Source organism: Camellia sinensis, chromosome 14 (assembly GCF_055761805.1).
Source record: "Camellia sinensis isolate YWXY chromosome 14, ASM5576180v1, whole genome shotgun sequence".
Classification (NCBI taxonomy): Eukaryota; Viridiplantae; Streptophyta; class Magnoliopsida; order Ericales; family Theaceae; genus Camellia; species Camellia sinensis.
The window spans coordinates 65,515,203-65,539,196 of record NC_138974.1 but is presented as its reverse complement, the minus strand read 5'-3'; the positions used below and the strand labels follow the sequence as shown (position 1 = coordinate 65,539,196).

General features: G+C 37.8%; 2 protein-coding genes across 3 annotated transcripts; one reads left to right on the top strand and one right to left on the bottom strand.

Moving 5' to 3' along the window:
- Positions 1-6,349: 6,349 nt before the first annotated feature.
- Positions 6,350-11,196, top strand: LOC114309303 (28S ribosomal S34 protein). Of its 2 annotated transcripts, XR_003645728.2 has the most exons (4): positions 6,383-6,755; positions 6,863-6,905; positions 7,257-7,346; positions 10,947-11,044. XR_003645728.2 is itself a non-coding variant. In XM_028255025.2 (3 exons), exons 1-3 carry the CDS (start codon positions 6,462-6,464, stop codon positions 11,063-11,065), a joined length of 456 nt encoding a protein of 151 aa, XP_028110826.2. In that variant the 5' UTR covers positions 6,350-6,461; the 3' UTR covers positions 11,066-11,196. The 2 variants fall into 2 exon arrangements, 1 of the variants encoding a protein (XP_028110826.2); XM_028255025.2 differs by lacking the exon at positions 7,257-7,346 and having other exon boundaries at positions 6,350-6,755; positions 10,947-11,196.
- Positions 11,197-16,806: 5,610 nt separating this feature from the next.
- On the bottom strand, positions 16,807-19,894 carry LOC145807399 (uncharacterized). The gene is made up of 6 exons (XM_082905488.1): positions 19,788-19,894; positions 19,619-19,708; positions 19,435-19,521; positions 18,998-19,339; positions 18,814-18,897; positions 16,807-17,073 (listed from the first exon to the last, which is right to left on the bottom strand). The coding sequence occupies exons 1-6, from the start codon at positions 19,848-19,850 to the stop codon at positions 17,059-17,061; spliced, it is 681 nt and encodes a 226-aa protein (XP_082761614.1). The 5' UTR covers positions 19,851-19,894; the 3' UTR covers positions 16,807-17,058.
- Between the last annotated feature and the right edge of the window lie 4,100 nt (positions 19,895-23,994).

Genomic DNA, 23,994 nt, shown 5'->3' with positions numbered 1-23,994 from the left:
TGACCGGCAGCTGGGGAGCGAGCGACGACACTTGGTATCTCGGCTGAGGTCGCGGTTAGAAGGTTTTTGATCCGAGATCTTTTGGCCATTTCTTGCTCGTCTGTTAACCGGATTAACGGGACGTCGGGTAGGGTTGGATCTGGAGGTGGCAAAGGAGCTCTGAGAAAGTCAGTTACTCTACTCCGGCGCGGAGCAGAATATCTGTAAGTCGGGGTGTAGCCGAGTAAGTCGTTGCAATCTCGGTGGGGATACCGAAGCACGGTCCGAATTGCCTCAACGTTTGGAAATTGGTAGTTGGCTTGTAAGGCTTGGATTGCTACAAAAGAAACAGGAAAACCGGTTAGTTACAAAGTAAAGAGTTAGACTAACCGAGCAAGTTTGAGCGGCTTACATGAAGAACCGAAGCCTTTGTTTATAAACCAGCCCGGCACCTCGGCTGTTTCGTAATTGCCGAACACCCAGAAAAAATCGTCGTCGTGCATATCTTTATCCGGGGTGCCGGTTACAATTTTTTCCTTGCCCGGTCTTATTTTCAAGTAGTAAGCTAGGCCATCACCGGTGTGGCCCATTGTGTATTGCCTCAATATCTCGGCTAGACCTCAGTTGATGCCTAGCCGATTGTTCAATTCGTGAACGCCGTTGATTATTCTATAAGTATTGGTGGACACCTGTGTGGGTGCCAGCCCGGTGCGGCGGAGGAACTCGGTTATAAGAGGGTTGAGCAAGAAACGGAGGCCCCCCTCGACAATGGACAACATGGCGAATGGGCACTCCTCCCTACCTCAAGGTGTGGTCTCCTCTTCTGCGAGATCCAGATGGACATCGGCCGGGACGTCGTACTCCTCCCTGAACGCAGCCAGCGCAGCCGGAGTATCCACTAGGAAGCGAAATTTCCCCATTTCTGGGCGGCTTGGTATAGCCCGGTTGAGGGGTTTGGCACTGTGGTAATTGGTTGCTGCTCGGTTCTGAGAGACTCAGGAACGACAGTGGTCCCCTTGGACTCTGCAGGAAAAGGATGGCAAGTTTAAGTGTGAGCGCGGTCGCGCAAAAGGAGCTGGATTTTAGCTCGGTCATTAAGAGTGCCAAACCACCCCGGTTGTCTACTTTATCTAAGGAGCCCGGTCGCCCAAGCAGACCAGATGTTAGCCCGGTTGAGCGACCAAGTCCTTTTGTTATCTCGGTTTTTGCTAGGGTTGAGACAAACTTGTTATTTGCTCGGTTTCGTTGTTTTTTTAGATCAAAGGAAGACCAGGAGCCCGGTTCGCCCCAGTTCTTCAATGTTCTTCAGGAAGACGAAGAACACCAAGAACAGTGGGAGGTTTGGGACGGATTCTATGGCCTTTGCCCTAAATGCTACGTTTTTGTACCCTAATGTGTGTAAAATGAAAGAAAATAGAAACTTAAGAGGGATTGAGTATCTTACCTGTGAAGGGCTGAAGGTGTTCTTCCTAAACACGAAGAATGGCAGAATGGCAGAAGAGGACAAGTCAAGAATGCTGGAGCTCTGAGGTCGAATATCGAAGTGGCAGTAGGAGTTGGAGTTTGGGGGAGGTCTTGTATGTATAGGCAGGAGGGAGTCCGCCCAAATTCAAAAATCTGGCAAAAACGGCGGGTTGGCTGCCCGATGACCAATGGCAGCCCGCCACGTGTCCCCATTTATGGCGATGACAGGACTGAAGCAACGGGTTGCAAATACGAAAAGCCAACCGAGCTACTTTCGACGAAGAGGATGTCAGCCGAGGAATATAACCGGGCAAGTTCGCAGGCAATTATGTTAACTAGCCCGGTTGAGATTCGGTGTCTTGAAGACCGGAGAAGTGTTATCTCGGTCGAAGTGAGTAATCCCAGTCACGCTTTTACGGACGGAATTAAGGGGCAATTGAGAGGGTAATTTATGATCTGGAGTTGGGCCGAGGTATCGACCGAGCAGGTTGAGAGCCCAGCAGTGCATTGGGCCGAGATGATCGACCGTTCGCCCAGAGAAGGGCTGCCAGAACTTGGGCCGGGCAGAACTTGGTCCGAGTGCGTCCTGCCCCAGACCGTAAAGAAGCAGCTCGGTAAGACAGAGCTCGGTCGGACCAGGATGCTCGGTCCGAGTTTAGCTGAAGCCAGACAAGCCGAGCGACCGGCGCCTGGAATGGCACGGTCGGCCGAGGTTACCGTTTGACCGACGTGAAAGCTGACCACGGGGTGCTTCGGGCTAGGCTTTGCCGAGATGCCGCCTAAGCCCGGTCTCCCCTTGGAGTTTGTCAGGGAAGCGCCTGGGTATGAAGCACGGCACGGCGCAGCAACGCATAGGGTAGCTCGGCTGCCGAGCTCCAGCTGTGATGACAGACAGTTGAGATTAGGTGATGTTCAGCAAGGTTTGTGCTGACAGATGGGATAGCAGAGCCACGTGTCAGGAGATGGCTGGGAGTGGATATGGGGCGCAGAAGGTATATAAACATGTCTGCGCCCCCCATACGCGACACACGAACATCTCTGTAAGGACTTCTTACACTCAAACACTCTCTCCCTTCTCTCTATCCATCCTAAGGTGTGTGCTAACTTGACCGTCGGAGGGTTTTTCCGGCCACACACCGCCGGGTAGCTCACCATTACTTGCTCGCAGGTGATCGGACATCGACGGAGTTCGGAAGAAAGGAATACGGGCTTGCCGGAATATTTGCTCCCCGTACATATATATATATATATATATATAGAGAGAGAGAGAGAGCACCTAAGATAATATAAGATTGTAGCTAAAAACTGAGAGACCAACTTTAAGCTTCACAGTGAAACAGGGCTTTATTGAACCTAGAAACCAAAAAACCCAGAGTAGAATCAATGAGCTCTATCTCTCATTATGTACCTTTGTGACCTCCATAATCAAAACATGACCCAAAGAAAACAAAGGACTTACTTTTTTCACACTTTCTCGCACTTTCTCTCTCTATTTTCAGAGAAAGAATCCCTCAATTTTCATAATGAAAGTGATCGAATACTATACATAAACACATAAGAAAAAAAATACAAAAATACAAAAAGCAGGTATTTTTGTCACTGCCTTTTTTTGAGTCTGCTTTTGTGACAACCCTCACCTCTGATTAGTGCTAAACTGTGATTGAGTACGTTAAGTAGTTAATTAAGCTGAAACTCTGAACTGATTGCATGAAAATGTTGCCTAATTGCATTTCTATCTGTTTGTCATTAAATGATCTGTTCATGTTTTGATTTCGGACTGTGAATTGAAGGCTTTATCGGCGGCCGAATCAGAAATTGATTAGTGTTTTATGCTAGTTAGAATTTATGTGATTTTATGGTAAGTTTAATTAAAATTTGATTTGGAATGATTAATTAGATTAAATAAAGTTAAATTACATTAGTTTGATTATTTGCATATTTACCATTAGTGGGCCACTTTAGAGGCATTGTTTGGTGTGTAATTCATATCACACTTGATACATCATTCCTTCAGCCACTTTCTAGACCATAACCGTGAGAGAGAGAGGGGGGGAGATAAGAGAAAATTGATTCAACAAGAAATTTGGCTAGGAACATTAGAGAAATTGGAAAAGATTGCAAAATTGAGCTTCCATACCTAGAATTCAAAACCTAAGGTAGGGAATTCATCCTTTTATTTATGTATTTGAGTTGTTACATGCATGGTTCATGAGAAATTAGTGATTTGAGTCAAGAATTAGCTTGATATGTTAAATTAAAAGTCCATTCATGCATGCATGTATATATTCTTGAATTTGAGGTTGTTTTCACGGGAATTTCTTCATGCATGTTCATATTTTGGTAGAAGTCCATGAATTGGTCATGTTCTTGAGCTCAATCTTACATTTCATCTTGTTTTAGAGCATTGGAATTCATAGGAGCTCATGCATATTATGTTCTTACTTAGTTCATAAAAGTTTCTTTGAGATTGTGTTCAATTGGCTTACCTTTGGGCTTGATTTTACAAATTGATCTTCAAAACATGTTGTATTATGAGTTTCCAAGTGTTTTCCAGAAAATTGGCCCAAAAGGTTGAGTTTTGATGTGTTGAATGCTTGGTTTGAGCTTGGGAGGCAAATCTGAAAATTCCAAATTTTGGCTTCCATGCTCGAGTGACCATTATTCTGTTCAGAGCTCCACTCGAGCGACAGAATGCTGGCCTGAGCGTAGATTGCAAGCTCTCAGGTTTTTGTGCACGCAGATGCACGCTCGAGCGACGAGACCTACGCTCGAGCGAGCATCGAGCGGGGATTTTCAACATCCAGTACTTTTGCATTTTACAGACTGCTCGAGCGAAGGACTTTACGCTCGAGCGACCCCTCTGTTTTGGCAAGCTCACTCGAGCGAAGAAAGCCACGCTCGAGCGAGACCCCTGTTTTCAGCAAATTTTGAAAAGTGTTTTAAAGTACATCTTTGCATCCTCATTTTATCTTAGGCATTCCTAGGTCATGTTTAATGCATCTTAATGAGGATAATGTTATAGAACCACATCGAGTCAAGCTAAGGGGCTAAGTTATTAATCCCAATAGTATAACTTAGTGTGTGTTTATTCTGCAACTGTGTGGGGTTGGCATCCAAGGACGCTCATTAGCCTGTCTGTAGCCCAGTACTTTGTGAGTAACAATGTTGTAAAGATACGTTCAATTATAACTATTTCTGAACGATTGATTATACTGCTTTCTGAAATGACATCGTTTACTGAATGAATGTTTGTTATGTTTGTAAACTGTATTCGTGGCATCCATAGCAACTTACTGTTACTGTTACTACTACTGTTACAGAGATCTCTGTCGGTTCCAATGTTGGGACCACTACTGTTTACTGTTTGATGGCCATCAACTGACTGTTCGGTCTGTCAAGACCTACTGTACTGTTTTGCTATTGGATGTACCACATATGACTATTATGATTTCTGAATAACTGTTATGGCATGAAATATGAGCCACTGATTGAGTAACTGTTTTACTGATACAATTGACTGTTTTAATTACTGAATGGACATTCATTCTTAACCCCTTTACGCATATGTTATTCACTGGACTTTAGCTTACTGTTTATATTTATATGTAGGTGTCCAAGCAGCGGCTCGAAGCTAGGAGTGTCAGGTTAAGCTCCCGTTTTGTCAAGCCAACCTTTGTGCCTCACTTTGAGGTTCCATGTCTGTTTAAGCTAGGGCTGCTCTGGGGTGTCTCAGTTCCATCATTCTGTCTCTGTTTTGTAATAAGTGTTTAAGACTTGACTGTACAGTTTTGTTGAAGGGACTTGGTCCCTAACCCGGATGTTGTGTATATGACGCATGTATATATGTTGGTTTATCAATGTGGCTTATGCATAAAGTCTTTTTGCATTTAGGTTTTCACTGCTCATTGGACATCTTTTATTTACTGTTTTGACTTCCGCGCAGCCTCTTACTCTGTATTACTGTCCTTACTGTTAAGCAGGCCTTTGGTAATCACGTATTACTGGCTGGTTACGATACTAAACCTATGGGGGCGGGTTTGGGTCGTGACAGCTTTAAGATGCATTTGTTGGTGTCCTTGAGTAGAGAAAGAAAACATTATACCAACAAAAATTGGTTTCTTCATTTTTGACCCAAAACTCCTGTCACAAACACAATCATAATTTCGTATTTTAGTATCTAAATTGATCAAAATCATCCATAAAAAGAGAAGAAAAAAACACAAAGGAAATAATGGCAGAACCTGAAGAAAAAAAGAGAGAAAATCATACAAGTAGTGTACTTGCTAAGCTAGATTGTAGTTGCCCGGTCAACCGGCCGGTTGTCTTCCTGGTCGACTTGTGTTTTGATGACAGCTACAAATTCACCATTGGAGTAGCTGATATGAGATAGAGAAATTTGTGTTTTTTTTACTCAGATTTAGTAAAATATTTGATGAACTATTAGAGATACCCTTATAAAGGTATATGAAATATGTGATAAATATATAAAAAATATATAAAATATGTGTTGAGATATTTTAATATTTTTAATATTATTTGATATATATAAAAATTTAATGAAAGGTCATTAGCAGGATACTTTTACGTTGTATTTGAATAATATTTTTAGGCTTATTTTGGTAATTAAAAAAAAAAAAAGGTCACTTTTTTAATTTTTTTTTAAAAAAATGCACAAAAAAGTAAAAAGACCCAAATAAGCCAATAAATTGATTTTTTTCCCTTTTTGTCAAAATATCTTAGACATAGATTTAGAAAGAAAAAAAAAATTATATTTCATTCACATTTTTTTTTCACATTCTTTCTTTTCAAATCTTTGTGCAAATTCATAATACAAACACAACTTTAGAAAATTTGCAAAATAAAGAGGCTAATCTACAATATAGCTAAAACAATGAGGCTGTTCCATAAAATAAAATAAAAAGTGTAAAAGAAATTCACAGTGTAACCCAACACATTGCGAACCGAAATCAGGGCAGGGAGAGAGAGGGAGAGAGAGAGAGAGAGAGGAGCATCTGAAAATGGCGGCTATGGTCGCGAACAGAGCAGCTTCGGGGGAGAGAACAGCCAGTCTCTGGAGGCTATCGTTTAACTTCCTCAGAGATTTGAGCACTTCTTCTTCTCCTCCCAATGCTACTACTGCTTCTGCAACAAACCCTATAGCTTCGTCGGAGGCGAAGAAGCCAAAGCGCAGGAAGAAGAAGAACTTGTTCGAGGTGGCTCATTTTCTCCCCAACTGGGGAGTTGGATACCACATGTCCAAGACTCATTGGACCAATGTCTCTTATGAGATCACCAAGATCAATCTCTACAAGGTTTGTGGTTTGGGAATCGGATACCACGTCTAGGTTTTTTTATTTTTATAAATTTCGTTTTATGTTTAATTAATTGTTAGAATTTATGTGTACTGTGGTTTTTGCAGGATGGTAGGCATGGCAAAGCTTGGGGAATTGCTTATAAGGATGGTGAGTCTCTTTTCGTCTTTTATATGAGTTTTTTGCGTGTTTGACTTCTGAGAAAATTGAGGGAAACTGAATAAACTTTAAAAATTTCAAGTCTTCGCACTTATGGTTCTTGTTGTTTTGGTTTTAGTCGCACGATTTTATTCCTAGCATCTTTAGCCATATGGTTTTATTGGGTTTAGTGGAGAAGAAGGTTTTATTTTTTCAAGTATCAAAAATGAAAATTTAAGGTGTTTCATGACTTGATTATGTTTATTTCTATGGTCTTGCTTGCAATGGAGCATCGGGGTTTTATCATATGTTATTTTTATTGGATGTTTGAATTTTATGATGTTCGGAAATTACAACATGAAGCCAGATATGAAGAACTAGGGAAGAAACAAATGTGATATGCGAATTTCACTCTACCAATAAAACACACGAGAAAGATCAACTACAAAGAAGGTATCTCACTATCCATTTGCTAAACTTATTTCCATGAAAAGGTTACTCTGGACCTTAGCCAGATTCTAATGATCTTATTTGTCCTACTCCTACGTACGTAAATTAGTAGTCTCCATTGATTACCAGTCTGATCTGGTTGTAAATGAGTGACTGGCTTTCGATACCCCCACTATTAGTGCACTCTCAAGTGGGTTCAATGAGGCTGAGGAGAAACTTATCTGGACCTGGCTTAGTTTGAATCCTTAAAAAACAATGCAAGGCAAGAAAATGCCTATGGTGGTTTCATTTCACTGTCTTTACTTATTTTTGAGAATCCAAGCATAAATATCTTTGATGTTTCCTCAACTCAAACACCAGAAAATCTAAAATCACTTCGATATCACCCATTTGTGATTAGACTGTTGAATTCAAATTGAGCAAGAAGCCATTTCCCTCTGGCAGTGTATGCTGAGAGGTCCTTAAATGATGGGTTTCGGGGAGTAGGTACATACAAATTATGGTTGCATTTTCACTCTCCTTCCATGGAATGTCATAGATCCGTAAATACAGTTGAAAGCTTTGATTTAAATCTGTCCACTCTTCCCCACCATCCTCTCATTCTCTCTGTAACCCCAAATTGGATGTTCTGGTGGTTAAAATTAACCGAATGAAGAAAAAGTCCCTAGTTTTCTTGCAAAACAAATTGATTCCTATGGTTAGTTAATTTCATGATGTTTTTTGTTTTTGCTGGTTTGACTTTGAAGTTGGGAGAGTTCACTTATTGGGTGAGCTGCTTAAGCAGCACTAAAGTAGGAATAAATTTTAGATAGTAGTAGCAGCCAAGAAGCTTTGTGAACAAATGCTGAGGTGATGTCTAGAGCTTATGAACATTCTGAAGATGTATTTGCCCCACTGAATGTCCCCTAAATTTTTATTTTTTATTTTTAATAATGAAATTCCAAACGAAAAATGAGAGAGAATGCTGCAGTATTAACTATTATGCATGAGGCTACTTCTTCATATGCAAGGGTTGTGAACCCAGTCCAAAAAGTTTTTTTAAAACTTTTCTGTATTAGTCAGTGGATTGAGGGTTCTAGAAATTTGTGAAACCAGTCTATTTTCACCAACCATGTAAGAAAAGGGGAAAGAAAGAGACCAAATTATTGGAGAAGCTTCAACGGGATGTTTTGTGGGGTGGAGGTGGGGAGGGTTTTTATTACCATTTGGTGGATTGGGAGAGGATGTGTATTCCTAAGGAGGGGGAGTACGGGATTTTTTGTGGGGTGGAGGTGGGGAGGGTTTTCATTACCATTTGATGGATTGGGAGAGGATGTGTGTTCCTAAGAGGGGTGGGGGGTGGGGTTTGAGGGTGGGGAGATTGAGGAGCGGTTATGGAGGAGGGTGGTGGTGGCTAAATATGGAGAGGAGAGGGGGGGTTGGTGTTTGAAGAAGGTGGTTCAATCTCATGGTCATGGTTCATGGAAGGGGATTTGGTTGGGAAGGAGGGATTTTTGGGGTAGGGTTCAGTCTAAAGTAGGGGTGGGGGATCGGGTTCAGTTTTGGCAAGATTGGTGGTGTGGTGAGATGTCTTTGGCAGGCATGTTTTCTTTGACATATGCTATTGCGGTTGATGGGGAGGAGTTGGTTGTTTCGGTTAGGGTGAGGCAAGGGAATTCAGTTGTTTGGAGCGTTTATCTTCGGCGTGAAGTGCAGGATTGAGAGTTAAGACCAATTGGTGGATCTATTGGGCTTCTTGTATGGGCTGCAGCTTGGGGGGGAGGGGGTGGATTCTTTGGTATGGGAGGCTCGGAAGTCTAAAGGTGTGTTACATTGTCATCATTTTATGGGGTACTTGTGGGGGGCGAAACAGTTGTGCTTCCTTGGAAGACAATTTGGGTGATGGGATCTCAGTCTAAGGTGGCATTCTTCGTTTGGACAGCTACTTTGGGGCGTATCCTTACTATTGATAATTTGATTCGGCGGTGCTATGTGCTAGTAAATTGGTGTTTATGTGTTGTAGGGATGGGGAAACGGTGGATCATTTGTTGGTTCATTGCCCGGTTGTGTCTCGGCTTGGTGTTTGATTGTTGCTCTTTTTGGTGTGGTTTGGGTGCAGTCGGGGTCTGTGCGGGGAGTGTTGTTCAGCTAGGGCGGGGTGAGGATGGTTAAAAGGCATCGGAAGGCTTGGTTATTTGTTGTCCATTGCTTGTTATGGTTGGTTTGGTTGCAGCATAATCGTCGCATTTTTCAGAATTTATGTCACTCAATTCTTTGGGTGGAAAGTAGGCTTCTTATGGTGTTGCATTGTGGGCTTATCGGTTTGGTAGATCCTGATGTCTTGACTTTTGTACATTTTGTGAAGGATTTGATTAGTTAGCTTTTGCGGGCCGGTGTGGGTTGCTGTTTTACTTGTATTTTTTGCATCGCCTTGATATTTTTTTAATATCAGAAGAATTATGAGTGTTGATCACTTAATGTTGGGTTGATTAACTGTTAATGAAAAAATTGCCTCCAGTAATTCTACGAGATTTAACATTTAAGAACTTTTACAAGCATTTAAGAATTTGTGTGATGAGTTCTAGGCGTTCACTTTGTCGTCTTTAGTAGCTACTATGTTTTAATTTTTCTTTTCTAGTCTAGTCCTTATAGAGGAGATACCTGGTTTGAAATCTGGCTTCTTTCACACCTTCTATTACCAATTTGCTAGTTTATTGTCTGTATTAATTGTAATCGACTTCAAATTTGGAATTGAATTTAAGTCCATAAATAAGTGCTTGATTACTTTTCTTCTTTTTTTAACTGGTGTTGTTTGCAAAATTCTTTTGAAGATGCAATCTTTTTGAAACAATGCTAGTGCTTCTCTATAATATACGTTATCTGAACTCAACACCTATAGTTTTAGCCTTAGTAAGTAGTCCATAACCTTATAATACAGATCTACCAACAATTTCTAAATAAAGAAATTTATTTTATTGATTATCCTACATTGATACTTAGGGCTGGTGGGTCAGTAAATACTTGACATGAAAAGAGTATAAGAAAATAAAATTGGTGGCAAGTAAAAAAAAAAAAAAAAGAATTATCCACAACTTGTGATTCTTTCTACAATTAGATCTTATGTCACCCAAATAAAACCCCATTCTTCTGATTTTGACTTTGATTCCGATAAACTCATTACAAATAAAATAATTAAACTTAATACTCTACTTGATTGAATTCTGATTCAAAGGAAAGAAAGCGTGGAGCTGAAATAACTCACTCAGAGTGCTTTTTAAAGGAGTAATCATGAAAGCTATTTTCACTGTCAAGTGATTAATAAAAAGTTCAAATAGAAGGAAGCCTCCATGAGGTTTCTTTTTTATTTAAAGAAATCTGTGATTGGTTATGGAGGTGGTACTTTGGTGGGTTCCAAGAAAGAAAGGAAGTACCAGATAATTCTATTGCCAAGCTTGCTTTTTGATAAGAAATATAGATTTTTGGTAAAGGGTAGCAATATATTGGTGGCATGGGAAGTTAGGGTCTGTATGTTAGTAGTGGCTAAACTTCAAATTCTATGAGCTCAGTCAGATTTCGCACTTTGTTCCGAATACTCCCTGAATTGATGCTTATTGAATCATGCAGGTTCACCAACTGCACCTCTCAAGAAAATAAGTGGAGTTCACAAGCGTTGTTGGAGATACATTCCACACCCAAAGATAACAGAAGAAAGCACCCCAAAACCAGAAGCTCAAGCAGCTTGATGTCATTTCTTTAGTCTTCTTCAAGTACTAACTGGCCTCTCACATTCTGACGTCTATTCATTTTGGTTGAAGGTTGATGCTATCAAGGCGCAGTCACTGGGAGAGTTTTGGTTAATGAGTTAGTATTCTTCAAGCAATTCTTAGGTCTGGATGATTTGAATTGATGCTCAATGAGCTATGCGATGAAACCCACTGAACTTCGAATTTTTTTTTTTCTTTTTAAAAATTATGTGCTATTATATAAATTTTTTAGAGGTTTTCATAAATTGACACTGTTAAAATTGTTCAAAAGATTATATTTATCAAAAAAAAAAAAAAATTGTTTGAAAAAAATAATTAATTCTATGTTTATTATATTTTTATACAATTTTTTGTTTAGCCTGCATAATTATTAATGGTCAAATATGAATATGAATATGAATGAGACATATATGCATACCATTACAACAATCATTTTGTATGTCACACATTAGATATCATGTAAAAATATGGTGAGTGTAGCCTTATTGATGTAGTAAATATCATGATATCATTTTTGTGGGATAAATTACAAATACATCTCCTGAGGTTTGTTTAAAATACAGATTATTCTCTGTGATTCGAAAAATTACAAACACCCCCTTGGTATAATTTTTTATTTAACAGAATTAATTAAAAAAATAAAATTCATAATTACTCTCCTATACAATAATAAAATTACTTAAATTATTAATTGAAATATATTTTTAACATTATTAAAAATTATTAATTGATTTGATGATTTATTAAAAAAAGAAACGATTTGTTATGAAGTTAGAAATCTCAGGGAATGGAATGTAATTTTTAAAATCACAGGGGCGATTCTTATTTTAATCTGACCTTAGGGGGTGTATTTGTAATTTATCTTTTTTTTTTTTTTTTTGAATAATGATATTAAAAAAATCATACATAATTTATGTATAAAATGATGTAATTTAATAAAGACTTTTCATTTTAAAATAAAATACTTATGAAGATGCTTTTTATTTATAACATCATATTTGTGATTTTTTTTTAATATAAATTTTATAAATAAATAGAATTTATATAAAGAAAGAAAGAAAGAAACAAAGAAACAAAGAAAGAAAGACTTTTAAAGAACAAAATTCTTAATTCCTTACAAAGGTTTTTTTTTTTGTTTTTTTAAGAAGAATTTTTCGTCTCTTCTCTCATTTGATTGATTAAAAATCATAACCTCGTTTATTGAATAAATAGTATATTAGCGGATATAAGCATTATTGTGTAATTTTTTACTAGTTTGAATTAGATTTATGATATTTTAGTATATTTATAATAGATATGTGAAAATTTATTTTGACAAGCGTTCTAGAATTAAAAATATGATGTAATTGTTGGATAATCTTCATTGTATTTAAAAGATTTAATTCTATTGTGTACACAACAACAATTAGAATTTAAAGAAATAAAGAAAAAGAGAGAATTTGTTTGATTACAAAAATCAAATTCGAAATAATAAATAAATAAATAAATAACAGATTTTATTTTGTTACAAAAATAAAATTTAAATATGATTTTAATAAATAAAAACAACACTGAAAATAAATTAAATAACTTACTTGATTTAATTTCTTCGAATTATTTTCTGATCAAGTCCAGTGTTTGACACTGTGTCCTTAAGACAGATTCGTCCTCTCCACGGTGCTTTCAGAATTTGGACGTCTATCTCCCAGGATGAAATGATCTACCACAAACAATAGCAGCACTACAAATTGTTTGCCTTACGAACACACTAAGTGTTTACACTATTTCTTTCAGAAATAAAATGCAACAAAATGAAGAATAGAATAAGCAGAGGTGAAATACGAAATTTCTGAATGAATAACATCAAATGAGGGTAGTCCTATTTATAGATGTAAAGGTGGCTCTTGGTTTTAAATTGAACAGGTATGATACCTGTTGGTTTTGAATTCAAACAGATTTGAATCTGTTAATAATTCAAACAGATAGCAAAAAACGAGAAGGGCCCTATTTGGGTGTGTACTAATTTCAAACTAGTTTATTTCTGTTTGAAAACGGGAAGGGCCCTGTTTGGATGTACAGAAAATCCAAATCAGTTTAATTTGAATTCTGAATTTTATTTTACCAAAAATAAAATTAAATTCAAATATTTTTTGCCCAAAAAGATTAGAATTGGGCCGAACAAGCCCAACCCAACCACGCACCCAAGCCCAAGCCCAGCCCAGGCCGCCCGATCGGACGACGGCACAAGTGTGTGGTGATTTTTGAGTCCAATGGGTTTAGCCCATTTTGCCCATAACCTTTCCCTTTAAAACACTTGGGTACCCCTTGGGGCATACCCCAAGTACCAAACCCATGCCTTATAAACCCTTTCAAAACTTCCCACCAAATCAATGTGGGACAGGCCATTTTACAACCTTAAGGAATTTCCACCAAAACTCCATTTCCATGGAGCACACTTTGGCTTCAATTTTCCATTCACTTGATAATGGTTTTGAGCAACCAAATATACCATGTGAATCACAACGCAGCATAGAACGCGTTACCACTTTGACCCGAGTAAATCGACGCTCGGGACCCACCTAAAAAATAGACCAAACTTGAGGAAAAATTCTGATTTTACCCAGAATTTTTTCTATCATTTCCAACAATAATGACATATGAGGCTATACAAAATCTCTCCTAGAGGGTTGGAACATTGGAGGCTAATGAAAGATTTCAAATTCTCCCAAAATGTTTGAGAGAATGCAAGAATATTTTACATAATTCTAAAACTTATACAAAACACTCTAGAGTATATTTTAAATAGTTCTAGAAAGGTTGTAGAAAGTTGCAAGAGAATTTCACACACTATAGTGGCAATGTTGCTTATATAAAGAGGGGGGGAGGGGGGGGGGGGGTTGCTTATTCGGCCAAATTAGAGATGATTATTTCTCTCACTTTGCTCCGCTCCCACATCCTTGCCTCACTTTGCTTCGTTCCTACATCCTTGCCTTCGCCCCGCACAGGTTTTTCCCTCTCCAATGAGAAAGTGGAGCGGAGACGGATTTTGCTTCTCCTGTCTCGATTATATTTATTAAATATATTTATATGTATATAATATATAATTTAAATGATATCGATGATAACTGATTAACTGACACCACCGAAGAAAATTTTTCAACGACGCCAATATGTAGTAGTATCGTGTGTTTCAGTAGTAGACATGATATTCATGTAGCGACGCAAATTGAGATGCATGGCCTTGGCTTTTATGACTGCACGAATATGGATATGGATTGTGACTTTGTCAATCAATTCATGAAACTAATTCCGTTGTATTCAACTAGTCTTTGCTTTTTGATATGATGGTTCAATGGCCAGTTTTGCAACAAAAACAGTTTCTTATTTAGGTTTATGCAATGTATGCTAACTGAACATGCTCCGGACATGGTAGATGGAGAATGAGTTCCCTCTCATCTTGTTAACACAAGCACAATATGCTCAAATTGAGATCCACACCTAGTGTTGGAAGATTATATATATCCCAAAACTTCCATAAACCCTAAAAATAAATTTGTTTCAAATGTTGTATTTTTAGGTGAAACATTTGCAATTGCAAAGACATTTTTATTTGTATTTTTATTGTATTATTCAAGGATCTAGTAGTAACTTTTGTTTAGTAAAAATAATCAAATGATCCATACTCATTCAATTGCTACCTATAGTTAGGCTTTCATGTGAAATTCATTGATTAGTCATTAGTGGTTATCTGATCATTTGCGGGGCAAGGAGGGAATTGAGAAATAAGTTGTTCACACACTTCTTCTTTTTGTTTGTTTTCAGGTGGGTGGGCCAAGGCAGTCGAATTGAAGGCATTTAGATTATTGTTTATGTTGTTTTACAAACTCTTTTATGCACTGCACCTCATGTGTCTTCCTTTACCAATTGGTATAGGATCTGACTCCCTCTTTTAAAAACAAAATAAAAGAAAAGAAAAAAAATCGAAATACCTAAAAATATCAGAGAGGAAGAAAATAAAAGGATTCATATAGCTTATAGAGTGGACTTATGTAACTGTTCTTATTTGATTGGGGACACTTGACTTTAGTTTATGTTTGTTATGTAAATTGTTATTAAAATGAAATTTTAATTTCAAGACTTTACCGTTTAATGAGATGAAAGTAAATTTGTGGTTCATTGAAAAAAAAATGAAACATATATTACAAATAAAAACCATCATTTATTATTGTAAGAGAATTGTCATTTCATAAGGGAATTAAGAAACAATCCTTTAACAAATAAGAATTTTGTTGAAAATTTGAGAATCCATCTTAAAATAGGGTCTTTTGGACTACCCAAGAAGGTACAATTGAGGCTTAGAGGTTACCCTTTAAGTTTGTGAATTGGCAAACGGAAAGGAATTCAAAAAATGGGTGGCACTCAACTAAACATGCTTGACTCATTAAAAAAAATATTATAAATTAAATCAACATTCACCAAGTTAAGAAAATAATCAAATCATTAAAAAAATATATTACAAATTAAATCAACATTCACCAAATTAAGAAAATAATCACTACATAGGAAATCTAAGGATAAATTATTCTATTCTATTCCACTTCTATTTTGGTAATAGAGAATCTAGAGACAACAAAAATGTTTTTTTGAAAATTGTCATAAACACTAGCTTGTTATTTTATTTTAGTTTTTTGAAGTAAGATAGGCTCCACTCAACTTGTGTTTTGGTGACAATTTTTGTGGTGTGTACAAGACCTATTGTAGTAAGTCAAACAAGACATTAGGGGCCGTTTGTTTTGGGTTAAGTAGACGGGAGGGGATTAGGATGGTGGAGGTGTTATTTAATGTTGTGTTTGTTTGTAAAGTTGGGGAGGGAATTAGGATGATGGAGGTTGGGGAGGGGATTGAGATGGAAATTGGGGAGTGGTATTAGAAAAATAGTGAGGGGATTAGAAATTTTTTTATTATTTTTATTTGTTATATATTGGGAATTTTTTTATAAATATTAATGTTTAATTTTTTATATTTTTTTATTTGTTTTATTATTTTATATAAAAATAATTTAACAATTCTTACACTAACAACTATCATAAAAATAAACACAATATTACTTAATCCCCTCACTAACAATCCTCTCACTATTAATCCCCTCACTATGAATCCCCTTCACTACAAAAAAATTTGTTTTTTGCGACGGTAAGCGGCCGTCGCAAATGCTCCCGGAAGCCGTCGCTAATACCTTTTGCGACGGTAATCTGGTTTTTTGCGACGGTAGGGGGGGTCGCGACAGATGGGGTTGCAAAAGACCTTTCGCGACGGTAAGTACCGTCGCCATTAGTTTCTGCGACGGTAAGGTATGTTTTTTGCGACGGCATTTTTCCCGTCGCAAATAATGGGGAAAAAATCACTTTTCGCGACGGCACGTAATTCCCGTCGCAAAAAGTGAGTTTTTGAGACGGGAACATTACCGTCGTTAAAGGCTCTGGCATCTTATAAGTATTGGCGACGGCACAGTTTACCGTCGCTAAAGGTGTCCTGTACATTCAACAAGACAGCTTTTGCGACTGTGTTGGTACCGTCGCAAAAGCCTATTAATGGTTTTTGCGACGGGTTCTTCTCCCGTCTCAAAAAAAAAAAAAAAAAAAACCCTGCTGATAAATTATTAAAAAAATTAAAATAACCTGTATTAGATAAAAAATAAGTATAAAAAATTGAAAAATTACAGAATAATATAAATACGTACATAAACAAAAATTGACAAATAATGAAAATTAATAATCTTGTTCCATTCATAGCAATACATAAATAAAAATTCATAACAATAAAAATTATGCCACTACATAACGTCGCATAATACATACATAATGTTGCTCCCAAATTTAAATAACATAAATCAAAATCAAAATCAAAAGTTTTCGTCTTCATTCGTTCGTGGGTTACAAAAACAAAAATTGGTCATAATCTTGATACGCCCGCATTCCAGAAAAAGCCAACTGCTACTCCGGAAAGATCTGAAAAAAACAAGATAAAAATAATTAAAAACCATATAATGTGTTAATATTTTAATTATAGAAAAATATAACGCCTCGAATTCAAGTTTCTTAAAGAAGTAGTTTGCCTAAAGTGAAATCCGACTCTAACTCCCAAACCGGGAACCCGATGCGAGCCCTGTCTTCTCCCACAAGTCTCTCGTGCCTAGGCGGTCGTGTGTGCCAAGTTTCGTGCTAAACCGACGCCGTTTGGTGATTTTGGGGCGTTAACTCCTCAAATTCAAGTTTCTTAAGGAAGTAATTTGCCTAAAGTGAAATACGGCTCTAACTCCCAAACCGGGAACCCGATTCGAGCCCCGTCTTCTCCCACAAGTGTCTCGTGCCTAGGCGGTCGTGTGTGCCAAGTTTCGTGCTAAACCGACGCCGTTTGGTGATTTTGGGGCGTTAACGCCTCGAATTCAAGTTTCTTAAAGAAGTAGTTTGCCTAAAGTGAAATCTGACTCTAACTCCCAAACCGGGAACCCGATTCGAGCCCCGTCTTCTCCCACAAGTCTCTCGTGCCTAGGCGGTCGTGTGTGCCAAGTTTCGTGCTAAACCGACGCCGTTTGGTGATTTTGGGGCGTTAACGCCTCGAAAAGAAGTTTCTTAAAGAAGTAGTTTGCCTAAAGTGAAATCCGACTCTAACTCCCAAACCGGGAACCCGATTCGAGCCCCGTCTTCTCCCACAAGTCTCTCGTGCCTAGGCGGTTGTGTGTGCCAAGTTTCGTGCTAAACCGACGCCGTTTGGTGATTTTAGGGCGTTAACTCCTCAAATTCAAGTTTCTTAAGGAAGTAATTTGCCTAAAGTGAAATCCGGCTCTAACTCCCAAACCGGGAAACCGATTCAAGCCCCGTCTTCTCCCATAAGTCTCTCGTGCCTAGGCGGTCGTGTGTGCCAAGTTTCGTGCTAAACCGACGCCGTTTGGTGATTTTGGAGCGTTAACGCCTCGAAAAGAAGTTTCTTAAAGAAGTAGTTTGCCTAAAGTGAAATCCGACTCTAACTCCCAAACCGGGAACCCGATTCGAGCCCCGTCTTCTCCCACAAGTCTCTCGTGCCTAGGCGGTCGTGTGTGCCAAGTTTCGTGCTAAACCGACGCCGTTTGGTGATTTTGGGGCGTTAACGCCTCGAAAAGAAGTTTCTTAAAGAAGTAGTTTGCCTAAAGTGAAATCCGACTCTAACTCCCAAACCGGGAACCCGATTCGAGCCCCGTCTTCTCCCACAAGTCTCTCGTGCCTAGGCGGTCGTGTGTGCCAAGTTTCGTGCTAAACCGACGCCGTTTGGTGATTTTGGGGCGTTAACTCCTCAAATTCAAGTTTCTTAAGGAAGTAATTTGCCTAAAGTGAAATACGGCTCTAACTCCCAAACCGGGAACCCGATTCGAGCCCCGTCTTCTCCCACAAGTCTCTCGTGCCTAGGCGGTCGTGTGTGCCAAGTTTCGTGCTAAACCGACGCCGTTTGGTGATTTTGGGGCGTTAACTCCTCAAATTCAAGTTTCTTAAGGAAGTAATTTGCCTAAAGTGAAATACGGCTCTAACTCCCAAACTGGGAATCCGATTCGAGCCCCGTCTTCTCCCACAAGTCTCTCGTGCCTAGGCGGTCGTGTGTGCCAAGTTTCGTGCTAAACCGACGCCGTTTGGTGATTTTGGGGCGTTAACGCCTCGAATTCAAGTTTAGAACGCAAAGATGCATTTTAGCTTAGAATGCAAAGATAAATTTTATACCTGATCTTCTGGCGGTGGTGTATATGGATTCTCGTCTTCTGCAGATTCCCTAAATGCCCGGTGGCCACTCGATGCATCAGGAACCTATGTTAGTCAGTGCATAATGTGTTAATCATATTCGAATTTCATACATAATCTTGAGTGAAAATTGAACTATCAAACAATTGTGATGTTTATATGGAACCTGTCTGTTGGGATCCACACTCGCCCCCTGTGACACAAGGGCCATCATCTCAGCTCTCATCTGCTGCAAATGTGTAGAGAACTCTGCTCGCAGCTCCTCCCTCAACTCATCCCTTAGCTCAGCACGAACCTGCTGCGTGATCTGATCAATAGTCGATGGATGGGGTGTTGACTGTGATGGCCCAGCACCATCCTTATACACCACTCTCCGAGGCACGATTCTCCCGTATGTGCGACAATATCCATGTCTGTCATGACCTATCAACTCATGGAAAATGGCATTCCTAGCCTCCAAAGTCCGACCATCCTCAGGTAGCATAGAGAGTTGACGATTAAACTCATCCTGTATTGAATAAGACACACAAGTATACACGAAATTAAAATGGTTGACACACAAAAAATAAACTTTAAATACAATCAAAGGTGTTTGGCAACTACCAAGGTCTGGATAACCTCTGGGTCATCTACTCTACGTGTCATAAGCCAAACATTCATCTTATCAGTAGACTCCCCCTTACTGGTCATCTACATTTTTTTTTAGAAATATGAAAATTAGAATCCAAATAATTTGCAAATATACAATGTTTATTTATATAGAAAAATAAAACAATAAAATGTAAACCTCATGCCGTATCTGAGAGAAAGTAGTACGCCCTGTGGTATGAGCTATGCCGTGAGCTCGCCGATTTTTAGCGTTCCTACTTGCAATTTTCTATAACAAGTTCAACAAATGTAAGTATGTAAGTATGATTTGTATGTTTACATATCATAAATATAACGTAATTGTATACCTCAGCATCGGAAGTACGCCAATACTCTACAAGTTGTTCCCACTGGCTTGGCACAACGTTCATAGGAACATCATCCTTCAGATTAGGATCGGAGCTTCTAGGCTTGAAATACTTAGGTAAAAATCTGCGATGACCCAAGTATGATTGTTTCCTACTATGCTTCAACCAACACGATGTAGTTTCCTTATTGCAACAAGGACATGCATATTCTTCTTTAGTGCTCCATCCTGACAAGTTTGCGTATGCAGGAAAATCACTAATTGTCCACAGTAAAGCTGCATGCATTTGAAACATTTGATTTGTTGATGCATCAAATGTTGACACACCCTCATTCCATAGTTCTTTCAACTCCTCAATCAACGGTTGCATATAAACATCAATCTTGTCACCAGGTCCTTTCGGGCCGTCAATAAGCACAGATAAAATTAGAAATGGTTGCTTCATGCACATCCATGGCGGCAAGTTGTATGGAATGAGCACAACAGGCCAAGTGCTATGAACTATGTTCATCGTCCTGAATGGGTTAAAACCATCAGATGCTAAGCCAAGCCTTACACTTCGGCAATCATTACTAAAGTCAATATTCCGACGGTCAAAATCTTTCCATGCAAGGGAGTCAGCAGGATGCCTGAAGACACCATCATCAGTTCGTTCCTCTGCATGCCATCTCATTAACTTGGCCGTCTTGGATGACATAAACAACCTCTGCAACCTTGACTTTAAAGGAAAATACCTCATCTGTTTTGCAGCTACTTGTTTGCCACCTGTGTTAGGACCATTTGAACCACCATCACCATTTGATTTCCATCTAGAACTGTTGCATATGACACATTTATCAAGATTGGCGTCCTCGTTTCGAAACAACATGCAACTGTTGGGACATGCATCCCACGTCTCATACGTGAAGCCCAAATCTGTTGTGACCTTTTGAGCTTTATAATATGAGTCCGGGAGTTTCACACCCAACGGAAACGCCTCATTCAATAACTCAAGCAACATGTCAACAGACTTGTCCGTCCACTGATTAAGCACCTTCAAATGTAGAAGTCGAACAATGAATGACAAAGATGTAAACTTCTGACAACCCGGATACAATTCACTTTGTGCATCTTGAACAAGTTTGAAATACTTTGCAGTCTCTGCATTTGGACCGAGCTGGGGTTCAGATGCACGGGGATCAGGCCCCTGTGGTTCATCACCCTTAACACTTGTACCGGCATGTGGATTTCCCATAGCCCCTTGTATCATTCCAATCATATCATCTCCAATGTCTAAATTAGCTAATGTTTCATTCTCTCGATTACTATGCAGAGATATGTAAGATTCCCCATGATTAATCCAATGTTTGTATTTTTTAAAAAAACCATTCAAAATCAGATGCTCCCGTACACCATCTCGTACAAAATAGTATCGATTCTCACACTTCCTACACGGACAACTGATCATCGAACCTTCAACCCTATTGGTGTAGGCAAACACAAGGAATTCATCAATCCCATTAATGTATTCACTCGACATCCTATTTGGCAAATCAATCCAACTCTTATCCATCATCTGTACACATCCACAAGAATATCTCACCAAAGTAACTCTAAATATAATACCTACACATAAATATTCACTCGACATCCTATTTGGCAAATTAACGAAATGTCTAAAATTCCTATTTAAGGTTTAAATTAATTAAATTAAAAATTTAAGATTTATTTTATTATAAGGGTCAAAATCCTGGTTTTTTTTTTTTTTTTTTTGTATTTTTTTTATTTTCTCTTAAATATTTTTATGACTTATTTAAACATTTGCAATTTAAATTTGTAATCGAACCATTACATGTGTATGATATCAAACCCCCATTGTCAAAATTTTATTTCGTTAGTAAAGTTTTTTCAGACCTCCACTGACTTTCCGTGGTTAAAAACACCCCCATTAGTTAAAGATAAAACTTCATGACTTTATAATTGAGTTTATATTATTATTGAAACTTTATAATTGAGTTTGTCTCATGGTTATTTGTAATTGAATCTTCTTAAACACCAATATAATATGAGACGATTTAAACAATTAAAGTATTAGTTTAATTTATTTCGTTCTTAAGTTCGTAAACTCAACACAAGTGACTAAAAAATACCAAAAATAATATATTTTTAATGTTTGACTAGCTGAAACTACTAACTGCATTTACTGAGCCAAAACTACGAAAACTAAAATAGCTAACTTGATAGTTATTAGTTCAATGGAGTTGAAATTTAGTGATTTAATCACTGTTTTAATTAAAAAAATAAAAATAACTATTTTGATAGAGATGCTCTAATATAATATGAATAAGAAAATAGTTGTTTGGCCGGATGATGTGGTTGTCTAAATTATAAGATTAAAATTTTTCACATTATGTTAGGTTGGTACTGTTACTGATTTTGACAAACTATTTCTAATTAGAGCATATGATTTGGAAAAAATAAAAAAATAAAAAACTTGAAGGATTGAATGGTAAAATTGATAATTTATGGATGAAATAGGAAAAAAAAATGATAATAGTTGAAGAGATATAAATGAAAACAACCATAAAAATAATTAAAAAAATTAAAAACACTAATTGATAATAGTTGTACAGCAAGCCAATGGCAAAGATAGTGAAGAGTATTGAGGTTAAAGATGAATCCTCACCGTTTGTTGTTTCGTTTTCACCAAGGGGGCCAAACCCAATTACATTAATAAACAGATTTATATATATATATATATATATATATATACATATATATAGACAGATTTATTAATAACCATGAGACAAATCTGTTATATATAGACAGATTTCAGATTTATATACATATATATAGACAGATTTATTAATTAAAGTATATTCTTAATTAAAGTATGTTATTAATAAACAGATTTATATATATATATAGACAGATTTATATATATATATATATATAACAGATTTATATATATAGATTTCAGATAAACAGATTTATATATATATATAGACAGATTTCAGATTTATATATATATATATATATATAGATTTATATACATTGCATATATATATATAGACAGATTCACATATATATACACAGACCGAGAGAGAGAGAGAGAGAGAGAGCATACGCAGAGGGAGAGAGAGTCGTCGCCGGAGCACCACTCTTGTCGCCGGAGCCGTCGCCGCCGCACCACCGCTGTCTTCCTCGTAGGCCGTTTGGGAAATTTGGGGGTGAAGTTAGGGATTTGGTGAGGAGGATCGAGCGGGAGGCAGAAGGAAAAAGGAGGGTTTTTTTTTTGGACTTTTTGCGACGGTATGATGTACACCGTCGCAAATAGAACGAAAAACGGTGCCGTTTGAATTAATCCTTTTTTGCGACGGAAATTTGCCGTCGCAAATGATATATGCCGTCTAAAAAAAAAGGTTTTTTGCGACGGTTTTATTTACCGTCGCTAATACTTCCGCATTTCCGACGCCTCCGCTTAGTTTCATTACCGACGGGTCAGTACCGTCGCTAAAGGCTATTATTTGCGACAGGTGAAGTTACCGTCGCAAAAAACGATTTTTTGCGACGGGGGGCGCGGCGTCGCTAAAAACCCCGTCTTTTTTGCTATATTTTCCTGTAGTGCTTATTCTATCTCTGAAAACAAACGGGACCTAGAACATCTCTAAAAGATTTTTAAAAAGAGATAACTATCGTAACTAACCTCATCCTATTTTCTTTTAATAAAATTCTTCCAAGGTAGCTAAATTTAGAGAGTATTAAGAGAGTATTTAAACAATTTAGGAAGATAAATAGTTAAATTAAAAATGTATATTTTTGTGTACTACCAATGAAAAATAAAGAACAACATTGGGGTGAATAATTACTAAAACTTCCAAACATGTCCCCATCAAAACAGCATGAGGCAACAATTAAGGATTCACATCAAAAACAAGAAAAGACAGCTTTGCTTATGGTTCCCGGCTTCTAAATTCCAATCTCAGCCTACCAAGGCTCTAGTTTTGTCCAATAAACTTTGAAACAACAAAATCATATTAAAATTAAGAAATTAACAAATGAGAAATATTAAGGAATCAACCCTAATCGGCTTCGTTACGATCTAACCACCACTATTTAATTATAATCCTCATTTGTCTACAATTTCATTTTTTTCTTCTTGATTTTCACTACTCTTTCCTCTATATAAACACACCACCTTCTATAGCCAAAATGTGCCATACAAACAC